This window comes from Dendropsophus ebraccatus, chromosome 3 (assembly GCF_027789765.1).
Source record: "Dendropsophus ebraccatus isolate aDenEbr1 chromosome 3, aDenEbr1.pat, whole genome shotgun sequence".
Lineage (NCBI taxonomy): Eukaryota > Metazoa > Chordata > Amphibia > Anura > Hylidae > Dendropsophus > Dendropsophus ebraccatus.
In genome coordinates, this window is record NC_091456.1 from 96,126,471 (window position 1) to 96,141,618 (window position 15,148).

General features: G+C 42.3%; 1 protein-coding gene across 3 annotated transcripts in view; it reads left to right on the top strand.

Moving 5' to 3' along the window:
• The first annotated feature begins 319 nt into the window (after positions 1-319).
• C3H19orf44 (chromosome 3 C19orf44 homolog) overlaps positions 320-15,148 on the top strand; it is a 30,825-nt gene continuing 15,996 nt past the window's right edge. Inside the window, exons 1-5 of one of the 3 annotated variants that reach the window (XM_069962273.1) lie at positions 320-706; positions 2,060-2,164; positions 2,659-2,972; positions 3,159-3,438; positions 5,838-6,189. In XM_069962273.1, coding sequence (XP_069818374.1) covers positions 629-706; positions 2,060-2,164; positions 2,659-2,972; positions 3,159-3,438; positions 5,838-6,189 — 1,129 coding nt within the window. In that variant the 5' untranslated portion in view covers positions 320-628. Of the gene's footprint in view, positions 710-2,056; positions 2,165-2,658; positions 2,973-3,158; positions 3,439-5,837; positions 6,190-15,148 lie in introns of all 3 variants that reach the window. The other 2 variants (XM_069962271.1, XM_069962272.1) reach the window with 2 other exon arrangements.

Consider the following 15,148-nt stretch of genomic DNA (forward strand, 5'->3'; position numbering starts at 1 on the left):
TTTCCACAACATGTACTGGCCCTAGGCATGTGCTCCTACACGTGATACATGACAGTCTATAGCCATGTCCTGTGGATATGTTGGAGAGGATTTCCCTATATGTCACGTGTAGCAGACATGGCAGGAGCTTAGCTGTGCTCACCTCCACACGCTGCAAACTGAGAAAACAAGTATAGGGGGGAGAAGTGAGGCTAATGACTGCCACAACTACAAAGTCAGCAGGCTTGCTTCATGGGGAACACACACGACCATTCCAATACCGCTTCTAATCACTCTGCCATAGCCGTCTATTAGAAACCGCAGGAGCTAGCCGGAACTACTACTTCTATGACGTCATCAATAAGCGACGGACTTGGAACACTTCATGTCCCTTCTGTTCTGTAGTGATGGCGAGCGCCCTTTCATCTTCGCCCGTTAAGCACAACGTGTCGCGAGTTTGTGCTCTACAGAAATGGCTCTTAGCTACAATTAGCTCCTTTTTTTTCTTTGAATGAAAGCCACATCGACGTTTAATGCAAGCGAGGCTTGGAAGACAAACATAAGCAATAGCTCTGACCAATAGGCGTGCTGAAGTCAAGTGCGCCTGCGCGGGTTGCCATGGTAGCTAGAAGCATGGCGTTGTGCGGTTATGCAGTGTGAGCGGCAGGGCTCAGTCCGCAGATTACAGCAGCTTGTGTTGTATTGTGGGATCGATCCCATAGCAGACGTGGTAAGCGGATTCCGTGGATGAATGCGTGGAATTACGCGTGTATCTGAGGGGCGTGAGTGCAGCTGTGTTGGGCCAGCTCTTCTGTTACACGCGGGGCTCCATCACCACTTATCTTATTGTATCTTTAGATGGTGACTGATTTAGGTCGTTTGTCCACTAACATGGCTGCCACCACCACTGCGTGTCTTGTAAGGTCACATCTGTGCAGACATGTCCCATTGTTGTGCCCCCACAGTGGGACAGGACAGCAGTGCAGGATGTGTCATATGATGGAAATGGGGGGGCAGGGGGTGACGACTGTAGTTGTGTTACACTAAATCATTGACCAATAGTGGAATATCGCAATAGCCGTTGTTGTTTTTTTTTTTTTTTTTTTCTAAAGTATTCTGGTTATGTCCTTCTCCTGCGTACAGATCAGCTAAAGATGCTGTTGGCACACTAGGCTCATAGTCCTTGATTTAACCCCTTCACGTCCACAATCTGTATATGCCCACATGCCCCATGCCGTAGGAACGTATATATGAAAGAGTAGTAGATACCTGGAACAAACTTCCTGCAGAGGTGGTTGGTAAATCTACAATAACAGAATTTAAACACGCCTGGGATAGACATATATCTATCCTAAGATAATAAGAAAGAAAATACTAAAAGGGCAGACTAGATGGACCCAGTGGTCTTTTTCTGCCGACAATCTTCTATGTTTCTATATCCATACCTGGACTGAAGGGGCTTTAAATGTGTGCGGGACCACTCCTGTGTGAGCAATCCTGCACACGTCAATGTGGCCAGTGCTGGAGCTAATGACAGGCAGCCACGGTCATTAACGCCCTAATGCATTTAAGATGCATTTAAGAAGGACAGGCACCTGTCACTAACTGATCAGGACCCCCACAGTATGGCTGCGGGGGTCCCAATCACTTGCACAAACAGGCAGGAGTAAGCCATTTACCACCGTCCTGTCGCATCATTGATCTGTGCATAGAGTCTGCTCTCAGGCAGACTCTATGTACAAATTGTCGATAACACTGATGAATGCTATGCTAAAAATAGAAAGTCTTAAAAAAAAAAAAATTTAATATATATATATGTGTGTGTGTATATATATATATATATATATATATATATATATATATATATATAAAAATAAACCCTAAATTATATATATATATATATAAACCCTAATTTGTTAACCCTTTTCCATTATACAAATAAAAATTTTTCATCCGTGTATCTATGACCTTTGTTCATGAAGGGGTTAAACAGTACAGTTTCAATCAGTTGCAATAACCCCCAGGGTACATTTTGAATGCCTTATTTTACCACATTTCAGTAAGTTATTTTCTTCAGCAGGACAAAATGGCTGGTATAAGAAGTTCAGCCCTTGTCCGGGCACAGGCTCAGCTTTCTGGTCAGAGAGTCCCTGTAAAACCCAAAGATGCTGCAGATGAACTACAGGTCTGTGCTCTACAATTTACTTTTTTTGTATTTCTACCATGGCTCACTTATTTAATGGAATAATCTGCTAATATTAATAGAGCTCAACGCTAGTAAAGTAACTTGTGTGTCCCTTTTAGAGTGAGTGTTATTTATGCTATTTTATAGTAATAAAATAAAAAAATAAAAAACTGTACTTGCCTACCCCCATGTCCATTGCTCACCACCAGTCCTCATCTCAATGCAAGAAAATGCCTAGAAGGCTAGTGTTGCATTATAAAGTAAGGGTATGTTCAGACTGAGGAATCCTCGCAGAGAAGTGGCGAGTGACGGACTCTGCCAGAACTTCTCAGTGCGGATTCCTCAGTCTGAACATACCCTTAAAGAGGAACTATTAGCAAGGTAAGACAAATTTAACCTGCTGATAGTCCTTTATTATGCATAGGGCACAGAGGGGGAAGGTATGTCTTTTTGGTCCATGTTTTAGATAATGTGTTTATGTTTCATCTTCTTAGGAATATATGCGAGCACTTAACATGAAGACAAGTGCTCTTAAACTTTCCCAGCCATCAGTTGCTGACCTGAGCGATTTGTCTGCTGAAGAACAGGAGAGTGAAAAATACAGAGTCACAGCTAGTCCTCAGCTGGTACCGGAAATGCAGAGTAGGTTCCTAAAGAAGAAGGCATCATCTACAAATGATGTGGAGATCAGTGCTGTCGTCACAACTGGTGCCAAAAAGCCTGTCCAACCAAAGCCTGTCCAGTCAAAGCTGCCGACCAGTGCAGCCCTGAGGAAATTAGCAGAAATTGAGAATAGACATCGATTAAGGTATATGTGATATTGCTTTTCTTAGTGTATCAGCTTTTAGATATTTAAAACATTCCTATTTCTTTAGGAACGGCATATGGAGAGCCAACATCATGCAGTCTTCATTTACATTTTTTTGAAGAATAAATGTATTTATCCTTTGCTTTATGCCCAGCCTTTTGTTATCCTCCGATTCTACTTTTACAGAAAATTGGAAATTGACGTTTCCGAGAATGACTCTGACCTCAGGACGTCTGAAGAAAGGCCTTTCTCTAATAGATCAAGTAGTGAATTCAGCACCCATGACAAAAGATTTTTAAAAAAGAAAGTTAATATAATGGAGCCAGAGCCAGTAAGGCAGAACAATGGGAACAAAACAACAAAAAGTAAACCAGGAACTGTGGAAAGTGAAGAAGAAGAAATGCGTCATCTTGTTGGCAGCTCAGTAGAATTCTCAGAAAATGATGAAAGATGGTGGAAGGTTCCGGTGAGCATTGGTTTCTTGTTGTGTGGTTAAACCCAGGAGCTGTTCAGTGCTTAAATTGGTTAGCCAGGCTTCGAAAATCATGCCCCCCCCCCCTTTTTTTTTTTTTTTTTTTTAAAGTATACTTATTATTTACATAATATATATTTTTTTTTAGTAGTTTCTCACATAATCCCTCACTGGCCTGATGTGATGTTTCTAGCTGGTTGCCCTGGGTTATGACATGTAGTTCAGCTTGCTGGTCAGGCTTGTTCAGTTGCAGCACTTAGAATTCTATGTATAGTTTTATATTTTTTTTTTCTCAGGGAATGGTAACCAGGAACTAATGTGGGAGGCTAAGCAGTGAGGGGCACAATATAAAATGTACATGAGGGTGGAGACTTACAGTTCAGTAGCCAGGGGAATAAAGGGGAAGGAGAACAAGCTGGAATTGATCTTTGCATTGCAGATGAGCGCTGTAGTCTCTCAGAATGGGGTGGTTCCAGCACCACTTATCAGTGAAATAGAATATGTCTTCTATCACAATTAAGAGAGAGATTTATTTTACTTAAAAGTGTAAGGCTAGGTTCATAGTTTGTTGTTTTTTAAGATCAACATCTGTGTGTTATACTTTTTAAGCTGGGTTCACACACAGTATATTTCAGGCAGTATTTGGTCCTCAGGTCAGGTCCTTATGGCAACCAAAACCAGGAGTGGATTGAAAACACAGAAAGGCTCTGTTCACACAATGTTGAAATTGAGTGGATGGCCGCTATATAACAGTAAATAACTGCCATTATTTCAATACAACGGCCGTTGTTTAACAATAACAGCAAATATTTGCCATTAAATGACGGCCATCCACTCAATTACAACATTATGTGGACAGAGCCTTTCTGTGTTTTCAATCCACTCCTGGTTTTGGTTGCCATAAGGACCTGACATGAGGACCAAATACTGCCTGAAATATACTGTGTGTGAACCCGGCCTTAAATAGGATACAGATGCATACACTTAATAGGTTCTTCTGTATGCTATACAGCAGAAGCCATTTCCCACTGACTTATGTTATAAAAAGTATTGCAATATGTAATGTTTTTTACACTTTTTGTGAGTGTATAGTAGCATTATTGACTACACCTTTGTATACAGCAAATTTTACCATATTAAAAATAAACTGTGAAACCCAGAACCCATCCTAAGAAGATGAGCAGTTGCATATATGATCCCTCCTATAACATGACAGTTAGCAGACTCTTTGATCTTTAGCAGCCTCTGGAGTATTTATTTGTTAAGATGTGTGCAAATAGATATAGGCATGAGTGGCCTGTATGAACTCTGCACGTTTGAACTTTTTTTTTTAAAGACACTATTGCAAATTTTTTTTTTTTTAAGAAATCAACAGGGGTTGTAATCACAAGCCATATGTAATTTCTTCCTACTTCTGTTTAAATCAACATTATACATATGGCCACTAAGTGTCTTCTTTCCTATCAAACTATGTTCAAAAAATGAGACCAAATGGAGGAAGTCCCAGTCCTTTGCATGCTTACAAACATGGCTAGGTATTGATTGACAGCCGTTCATGAGTGTGCATGGAACGGGACAAGTCTTTACCGCACATATGTACAGACTGAATTGTTGCTTTAAAAAAGCATTGTCTCCTAGTAAGCATGCATAGTTGATAATATAATTAGCTTAATTTGTGTTTTTTCTTGGGAAAGTGCACAAAGGACTGGGACCTCTGCGTTTGGTGTCCTTTTTTTTTTTTTTTTTTAACAGAGAAAATACTAAATGTCGACATGAAGGGAACCTGGACCACAATGTGGCCATATGTATAACATTGATTTAAACATTGATGTGTTGACAGCTCACTGTCTAGGCCACCACTCTTGTGTTATCAGTGGTGGCCGGGCTGATGACTCGCTCCCCAGTCAGATCTCAGAAGTGCCATCACTGTTTCTACAGGCTCCCACCTTTCTGCAGTGATCCATCACACTGACAGCTCCTGGCACCCACCAGGAGTTGGTGTAGCTGAGCCAAGCACAGGTCAGCAGCCGTGATTTCTTAAAAAAAGAAAACAATTCTTGATGGAGAACGTTTAGCCACACACATGCAGGTTTTTACAATTTTTTTTTTACACTTTTCTGCAGGAAGAACCAACAACTTTGTGGCCTTCTCACAATGTAGCATACTTTCATAAGATATACAGGTTGACAGTTATTTTAGTTTAGGCTTTACTTCTGTGCTAAAGGTGTCAAAATTCTCCTGGCAGTGAAGGAAATAATAGAAAACTGTCATGTATATTCTAGCTTTTGACCAAGAGTATAGTGTTACTCATTTTCATAGTGTTGGATATTTTTAATCTGTACTATTCTATAAAATTTGTTATAGTAATAAATGGTTAATTTCCTTTACATTAGAAACCACCTAGGACACCATCACCCCCCAGCAGATCGACCCCTCGTAGAAAGCTTCGTCACAGTCCATCAGCTTTGGGATTTGTTTCTCCTCGGCGACCTCCTTCCCGCTTACCTTCTAGAACACCATCACCTCCTAGCTATGGAAGTCCTAGGTTTCCAAGAAGAACACACTCCTTAACTCGGTTTAGATCTCGGTCTCCTTCGCCATCTATAAGAAGCTCCTTAACCAGTCCATCTCCAAGGACAAGGCTTGGGAGACGAAGTCGTACTCCTGTATCCCAGAGGAGTGACATTAAAACCCTTGATGAACTCTTTTCCAGACATGAGGATCTTAGCAGTGCAAGTTCAAACGGTAATGTTCCAATTTTGTTGTCCCTAACTTATGTGTTGGATTGGTATTAAGATTTAAATTTACAAATGACATTCATTTTTATTTTTTGGGGATTTACCCCTTCAGGATTAACAGCATAATAGTACGTCCTTGCATGCCTAAGGGGGTACAGAGAGGGCTCACAAGGTTATTACATACTGTACAGTAATACTCACTGCTGCTATTACTACCTGAGGACAGTGGCTCATAGCCGGGACAATTTGATCGTTTGTGTCGGCTGTTTAACCATTTAGATGGCATGTAAATAGCTTCAGTGGTGGTCCGTTGGTGAGATCAGCTCTTTGCGATCAAATGAAGCTGATATATCAGGCCTCAGGGATGTAATGACGCTCATCCTTATGTAGCCTAAGGGAGAATGCGACTGTAGTCATCCGAGATGCAGACAAAGCAGGGACGCCTGTGGTATTGGACACTGCCCTCAATGCTAAAATGAATAATCTGATGTTATCTGACTCCAATTCATATCACAGGTTGCATACGGATCCTACCCTAGTTTTCTAAATATGCAAAATAAGCCTCAGTTACGAGTCTCAAAACACAGGAATAGCCAGATATCCCTCCAGGAGAGAAAAGCCTATTGCCAAGGGGGTGACTCCCAGTGGGGAGAACACCAGACCACCCTGATACGTAGCCCCTTAAGTACCACTCGGTTGCGAGTATTGGAACATAAATAGGGAAATACCAGGGTGGCCCCTTTTTGCGTCAAAGTCTAACTCTGTGGCGAGTATTGCGACATGACAAGGGTTTACCAAGGCAGGCATCCATCCACATATTTGAATTTTTAGGGGGCGGTGTATCGATGGAGACTCTTCAATGAGTACTCCATTTGATTTTTTTTGTCGCTGGTCTCCCTGAGCTCAGCGATTTGCTGTGTTTTGTTGGTATATTTTTCATTGCCCCTGTTAGCCAGAATCCTAGTCCACAGTGATGAGGGGCAACTACCCGGAAAAGGCCATCTGTGGATGGATGCCTGCCTTGGTAAACCCTTGTCATGTCGCAATACTCGCCACAGAGTTGGACTTTGACGCAAAAAGGGGCCACCCTGGTATTTCCCTATTTATGTTCCAATACTCGCAACCGAGTGAGACTTAAGGGACTACATATCATGGTGGTTTCGTGATCTCCCCACTGGGAGTCACCCCCTTGGCAATAGGCTTTTCTCTCCTGGAGGGATATCTGGCTATTCCTGTGTTTTGAGACTCGTAACTGAGGCTCTACAGACCATCTTTTGCCAATATTGTTATGGCATGTTGGGAACAGAAATACATTTTGCATAGTGACAATCCCTTTTTTGACACCATACAATGGAACTTACGTTTTTCAAGACAATTCTGAGTAAGGGTATATTCACACGAACGGTCTCGCAGCGTGATTCTCGCTGCGAGACCGGCAGGTCCTGGCAGTTCCTACAAACTATATACTCGCTGCGGTCTTAACGACCGCAGCGAGTATGTAATTCTGCCGCCCTTAACCCCTTCTGCTCCCGGCCGGCTCCCCCGCTGTAAGCATACATTACCTGTCCTCGCTGCACGGGTCCGGCGTCCTGCTCTCCCGTCCGGCCAATCAGTGGATGCGGCTGGGCAACACACTGATTGGCCGGGCAGAAGAGCAGGACGCCGGACCCGTGCAGCGAGGACAGGTAATGTATGCTTACAGCGGGGGAGCCGGCCGGGAGCAGAAGGGGTTAAGGGCGGCAGAATTACATACTCGCTGCGGTCGTTCAGACCGCAGCGAGTATATAGTTTGTGGGAACTGCCAGGACCTGCCGGTCTCGCAGCGAGAATCTCGCTGCGAGACCGTTTGTGTGAATATACCCTAAAGCAGAGGAAAAAACTTTAGGGATACGACGCAAGCACTTATTGAAAACTAGTATTAGATAGAGGAAACCTCAGATGAATGATGATCAAGTGTTTTCAACCTCATACAGTAGACAGCTTAAAGCAATAAAAAACATTGTCAGGAAATATATTCCAGCCCTTTGGTAAGATGAAAAGCTCCATGAAATTACAAAAAGAGGGGTGCAGGTGGTATCTTGTAGGGCTCTGACTCTAGGTAACTAGCTTGTTCACATGTAACAATGGTAGCAAATATAGGGTTAAAAGCTATATTCACTGTAACTCTAAACATGTAGTGTATGTAGTTGCTTGCAAACTGTGTAAAGTACAGTATGTTGGTTGCACCTCAACACCATTAAAACCTGCATCAGATTGCATATGTCTGATGTGAGGGGAGATGTGGTTAATGTTTTGTCTTGTGGATTACATACTTTCCAGTGCACGTAACCTTGTTGAGTCAGTTTTGTTACTTAACCACAGTTGCTGCAGCCATAAAAAATTCTGTGAGCCATCTGACAAAGGGAGGCTGCCTAACAGGGCTTAGACCCGCCTCCCTCTTGATGATGTCATTGTCACAAAATGGCTTCCACAGAACAGCCTGGGGTCAACAGTCATTAGGTAAGAATGAGCTTACTTCACTTCCTGGTGGGGGATTCAGGGGGGAAAAGATAGTTGATTGAAGCATATTAAACAGTTATATAACTTTGTAATGTGTTTCAATTACTGGGAAAAAGCTTTTCGCTGGAGTACCCCTTTAAGCCCCACCCCATTTAGACCGGCGTTTTTAAACTAAAAAATCCTTTTGTTATTATTACTCTTGAGTAGCTGGGGACTGCTTGAGACCTTTAGAAAGAATATTGTAGCCTGCATACAGTGTGAGGGCTGGCTCTCTCCCTGCAAGGCTATGTCTAGAATAATAGACAATTCACTGCCAGCATAGATTATTGTAATTTCCACACTTTCAACAAAACCACATAAGGGAAATATAAAACGTAACTTTTATTAAATAAATCTTCCTATAAAAATGACCAATGTCACTATCAAATAACCAGCAATAAACATGATTAAGTCGTAATTCTCACAATAAACCAGACTAACGATCAGAATGGTTGTCAAAAGCGGTTATGCCTGTACTAAAAAAGGGGGAGCCCTAGTGATGTATGCCCCGATAGTCTATGGTTCCTGGTGACAGGGAGGAACTCAGGTATGGTAAATTGTGTGGGGCCTACTGTGCTCTACACTCCCCTATCTCTATCTAAGCCTATCCTAGGCAGAGTGATCGCCCTAGTAAGGGCGGCCCCGCTTGGGAACCTCCCCCTGACTCCTATCACACCCTACATTAATAAAGTGAACTATACTGTCTCACTAGTAATAGCTAACTAAGCTGATGTGTACTAGTGAGATACGCTATCACAAAAAAAAGTGTGTGTGTGTGTGGGGGGGGGGGCGTAGCCAGGATGAACAAAACCAAACAAAGTAAAAGATAGATATATAATACCACAGGGTCTCAATTGTATCAAATCTAGACCATAAAATGTGAATATACCCCTATGTGTTGAAACAGTAAATACGTATATCACCATAGGTCAGTTGTATCGTGTCTCCATACACCCGTGAATACCGCAGGGTAATCGGCAAATGATTAACCAAACGCCAGATGGTATAGGTAATTACTAAACCAATATGTGTGTGAATACACCCCTAGGTGCTCAGCAATTACCTGTAGATCAATGTCAGATATTGTAGGTACAAGCTAACCAGTTACTATATCCAGTTATTGATGCACTACTTACTGGCTAATACCGATACACAATCATATAGCCAGCTGCCTGCAAAGTAAACAGATGCCAGATAGCGTAGATAGATGCTATCAAAAGCACAGCTGTCTATATAGCAAATGTCAGGTGAGGCAAATAAATACAAAAAATAGCAGGCTGATACCTGACAGAACAGGTAGATGAAAATACAGGTGATATGAATATTAACCCCTTAACGACAAAGGGCGTATATTTACGCCCTATTGTTGGTAAGGGGCTTTAGAACGGGGCGCGCGGCAACCCCGTTCTGAACCGTCGTGATCCCGGGTGCCGCGTGTAGCCTGGGATCGGACCGTGCCCGCTAATAAGGTAATCAGATGCAGTTGTCAAAGTTGACAGCTGCATCCGATTACAGGATCCAGCGCTTCCCTGGTGTTTAGTGGTGGAGATCGCTCCCCCGGGACGTTGTCCCGGAGGAGCGATCTCCGTATCTATTACCTGCCAGGGTCCGCTCCAAGATGGCGCTGACCCCGGCTCGGCACTCGTTTGTTTTTGGCTGCAGCAGCCGAAAGCAAACGAGTGCCGATCTCATTGATCTTTGCTGTATTACTATACAGCAAAGATCTCAATGAGAGATCAAAGTGTATATACTAGAAGTCCCCTAGAAGTCACATATGCGCAATCAAGGTGCCGTTAGAAAGAACACATCATGACGCAAAAAATAACACCTCACACAGCCCCATAGACCAAAGGATAAAAGCGCTATAAGCCTGGGAATGGAGCGATTTTAAGGAACATATATTTGTGAACAATGGTTTGAATTTTTTACAGGCCATCAGATAAAAGAAAAGTTATACATGTTATATATATATCGTTTAAACAAGTCAGTTTTACCCCAGGGCGAATGGCGTAAAAACAAATACACCCCAAATAAACAAAATGCATTTATTTTTTTCAATTTCACCACACATTTATTTTTTTTATGGTTTTCCAGTGTACTTTATGAAAAAATTCAGCCTGTCATTGCAAAGTACAATTAGTGGCGCAAAAAATAAGGGCTCATGTGGGTCTCTAGGTGGAAAAATGCAAGTGCTATGGCCTTTTAAGCAGAAGGAGGAAAAAACAAAAATGCAAAAATCTAAATTGGCTCTGTTCTTAAGGGGTTAAACCAACGGTACAGCCGGCGTCCATATGAAACTTGCATCACACATCAATCAGTGTATATTAACTTTCTGACAGTGACACTAGGTAAGAACTTGGCATAACGATGAACTCCAAGATCAACAACAATACACATACCACACAGGGGGTAGATTTTAAACATATTGTCACAATAGGGGGTAGACTTTGAACGTATAATAACTGACCATACCAAAGTAAATAAACCTATGGTATAGATATATGTATGCCAATTACCCCTCAGACACTGTGGTTGCAGCAATTAAATACAGGCATAACCAATTTTTTTTATTTTTATAAAATCATTGATAAACAAGGGTCGAATCCAATGAACAAATATAGCAATATACTCATCAATTCCCCCTGGTACTGGTGACCATGGTGCTTGTTCAAGTAATAAGTGATCTTTTATCAACTGCAGATTGTGCTAAGTGGGCGGGGCTTGATGGCAACAGCGACAACAGTTCTGCCAGTGACCGCCCATCTGTGACGTCATCACCACATAGGCCACGCCCCTTGACACCCATTGTATGGGCCAGCCAAGAGGGGGTGGGGCCTAGACCTTTAAACCAGCCTGTTTTAATGGTTGGTGAGGGGGCGGAGCCTGTGTGCCGATGACGTCACAGCGGGGTGAGGCCAATGGTGGATCTGTGGGTGGGGCCAAGTGACACTGTTGTTGTGAAGCCCTGCCCACTTAGCACAATCTGCTTTACTTGAACAAGCACCATGGCATATGATATAAAATAAGGTATGAAAACTGCAAAATTTACCTTTTACACCTGTGTAGAGAAGTCAGAATGCAAAAAGGGGGTGATAGTGTCACTTTAAATCTGTCAGCGCAGGAAGATCAGATCTGCTTAGTAAATTGGATTGGCCCTAGTAGGGGGCCCACCGGCCAGGCAGGGCAGGGGGCGTGCGATTCCGTAGAAAGGAGTTTGGATGGCAGGGGGTTAGCCATAGCCAGGGCCGGCGTCAGCACTTGGCTAACTAGGGCAGACGCCGGGGCCCACAGCTCCTCTAGCGGCCCACTCCCGTTTGTTACTACATTTTTTTGTTAGTAAAAAAGAAAAAAAAGTGTAGTAACAGAGAGGACTGGGCCCCTAGAGGCTGTGACAGTTAGGGGCCCGCCGATACATACTGGGGTCCCCGGGCACCTGTCTTCCTTCACAAATCTTCCCTACAGCCGAGTAGGAAAGGGCCTTTGAGTGTGAAGGACCTGTGATGATGTCACGGGTCATGTGATCAAACACCTGACCTGATAGAGGGTAGCACGGTAGGCTCTGCAAACTAAGTGTCCTGTATGTGCTTGTTTCTAGTTTTGTGTATAGAGGTCCTGCTGTAATATATATCCTGCTGTAATATATATATATATATATATATATATAGACAAATGCTGATTTGGGGTCAGCTCACCTGCTACTTCCACTCACGGTGCACGGCAAAGCCCGGAGCCAGGGCAACACATGCGAAGGGAAAAGTCCAGCACCAGTGCAGCGGGTAAAAAACGTCCTTCTTTATTTATGCAAACTTCACATACAGGAAATAGACATGCGGTAGGTTGACGCGTTTCGGCGTATCTCACGCCTTGTTCACAACACAATATACCATATACTGTTTTCCCACAAGCTTATATGGGCGGTATCAGACATCACATGACACATAATTAAAAATCACAAACACATGAATTTAAAAACAAGCACAAAAAGTTGTACAAAAAATAAACCAAAAGGATTGGGAAACCTAAAGCAAATCCGTTCTTAAACATATCTCAATGGCATAAACAGAAATGAAACATAAACAATTTTAAGTTTTAGTATGTCATAATAAGATCGTGTCTAGCGTTTAGACCACCAGGAAATCTACTCCCCAACCTAAAAATCCAAAAAGATTCCCTGTTAAATAATTTTCTTTTAAGAGAGCCCCCTCTTTTAGATGGGTGAATTTTTTCTATGCCCATAACTCTAAGATATTGTACATTGCCTCCGTGTGCCTCTCTAAAGTGTTTAGTTAGGGATGACACATTTACCACCTCATTCCTACAATCCGAAATATGTTTACGTATTCTAGCCTTGAGGCTGGTAGATGTGCATCCTACGTACTGCAGGTTGCATTGTGTGCACATAGCCACATATACCACATATGTAGTGTTGCAATTAATGTAGCTGTGGATTTTAAAAACCTTTCCATTAGTACATGACTTAATCTCCTTAGAAACCGCAACATGTGAACATGTCACACATCTTTGGTGTCCACATTTGTAGGATCCTTTAATGTCTAACCATGTTTTTTCCTGGTCTTTGCCTCCTGTGTACAAAGATGGAGATAGTATCGATCCCAGAGTCGGAGCTCTTCTGGATACGACCCTAACTCCATTTTTGGTCATGCTGTGTAATACCTCATCTTGCCACAAAAGTGGCAGATGTTTGTTAATGATGTTTCTAATCTGTGAAAACTGTTTACTGTATGATGTTACAAATACTATATCATTAGTGCCCTGTTTATTACGTTTATATTGTCCCCTGTTGCGTGTTTGTTCGGTTAATAATTCTGCTCTATTAACCCTAGAAATCTTGCATGCTGCCTGATCCAGAAGCTCCTGTCTAAATCCTCTTTCTCTAAATCTTAGTTGTAATTTCTCCATTTCTAAAGTGTAGACATCCTCTCTGCTGCAATTACGTTTTAATCTAAGGCATTCACCATAGGGTATGTTGTTAACCACATGTGGTGGATGACAAGATGTGGCCATGAGAATGCTATTTCCTGCACACTCCTTCCTATATGGTAGTGCCTCTATACATCCTTGGTTAGCATTGGCCACTAGTCTGACATCCAGAAAGGTAATTTCATTGTTGCCAAAATGTGCAGTAAACTTGAGCCCAAATTCATTGCCATTAAGGTAGTCCACAAAGTTATGGAAGCAATTCTCACCATCTCTCCATATGACAACCAAATCGTCTATATACCTTCCTATCCATTGTATAGATCCAAAGAAAGGATTGTCCTCAGAAAATATATAATTGAGCTCCAGAACCGACATTACGATATTGGCGAGAGATGGTGAGAATTTAGCTCCCATACTTACTCCCTGTATTTGTAGGAAAAATTCATCATCAAAAACAAAATAATTGTGGTTAAGCAAAAAATCCGTGGCCATAATAAGAAACTCAATTTCTACAGCTGAGTATGAGCTGAATTTGGTCAAATAAAATTCTAATGAAGACATGGCAACTTGTTTGGGGATTGACGGATACAATGCCACAACGTCTAATGTTCCTAATTTCCATTCTTTATTCCATCCCATATTATTAACGATGTTGAGAACATGTTTAGTGTCCCTAATGTGGGAGGGAGTTATGCCCACTAGTGGTTGGAGGAAATGGTCCACCCAAGCCCCCAATCTTTCCCCCATAGATCCTATCCCGGCCACTATAGGTCTTAAAGGGGGAGGAAAGATACCTTTATGAACCTTTGGTAGAGAATGGTATACAGGAGTAACAGGATCCTCAACAATGTGTTTGTGATTTTTAATTATGTGTCATGTGATGTCTGATACCGCCCATATAAGCTTGTGGGAAAACAGTATATGGTATATTGTGTTGTGAACAAGGCGTGAGATACGCCGAAACGCGTCAACCTACCGCATGTCTATTTCCTGTATGTGAAGTTTGCATAAATAAAGAAGGACGTTTTTTACCCGCTGCACTGGTGCTGGACTTTTCCCTTCGCATGTGTTGCCCTGGCTCCGGGCTTTGCCGTGCACCGTGAGTGGAAGTAGCAGGTGAGCTGACCCCAAATCAGCATTTGTCTATCCACTGTGGAACCAGAGGTCGTGCACGCCTGCACTAAAGCTACTATTTGGACAATTATGTCTCAGCAAACTTCACCGATGGAAAATGAAGGAGATCATTCACCGGACATAGAAGGTACTCACCAGATATTACTGGGGGATAATGCTAGTCGCAAAGCCAAAGCTGCAAATGTATTTAAGACTAACCTTAGTCCAATTGGTGAAAATGCTCCTTCAGATTTACACATACTCATGCGCAAGTTGGAACAACTAACAACCAAAGAACTTAAAGTATGGTGGGATAAAGAGACTCTATCACAGTATGTGGAACAGGAGATGATTCCAAGAGGTCTCCGTTTGAA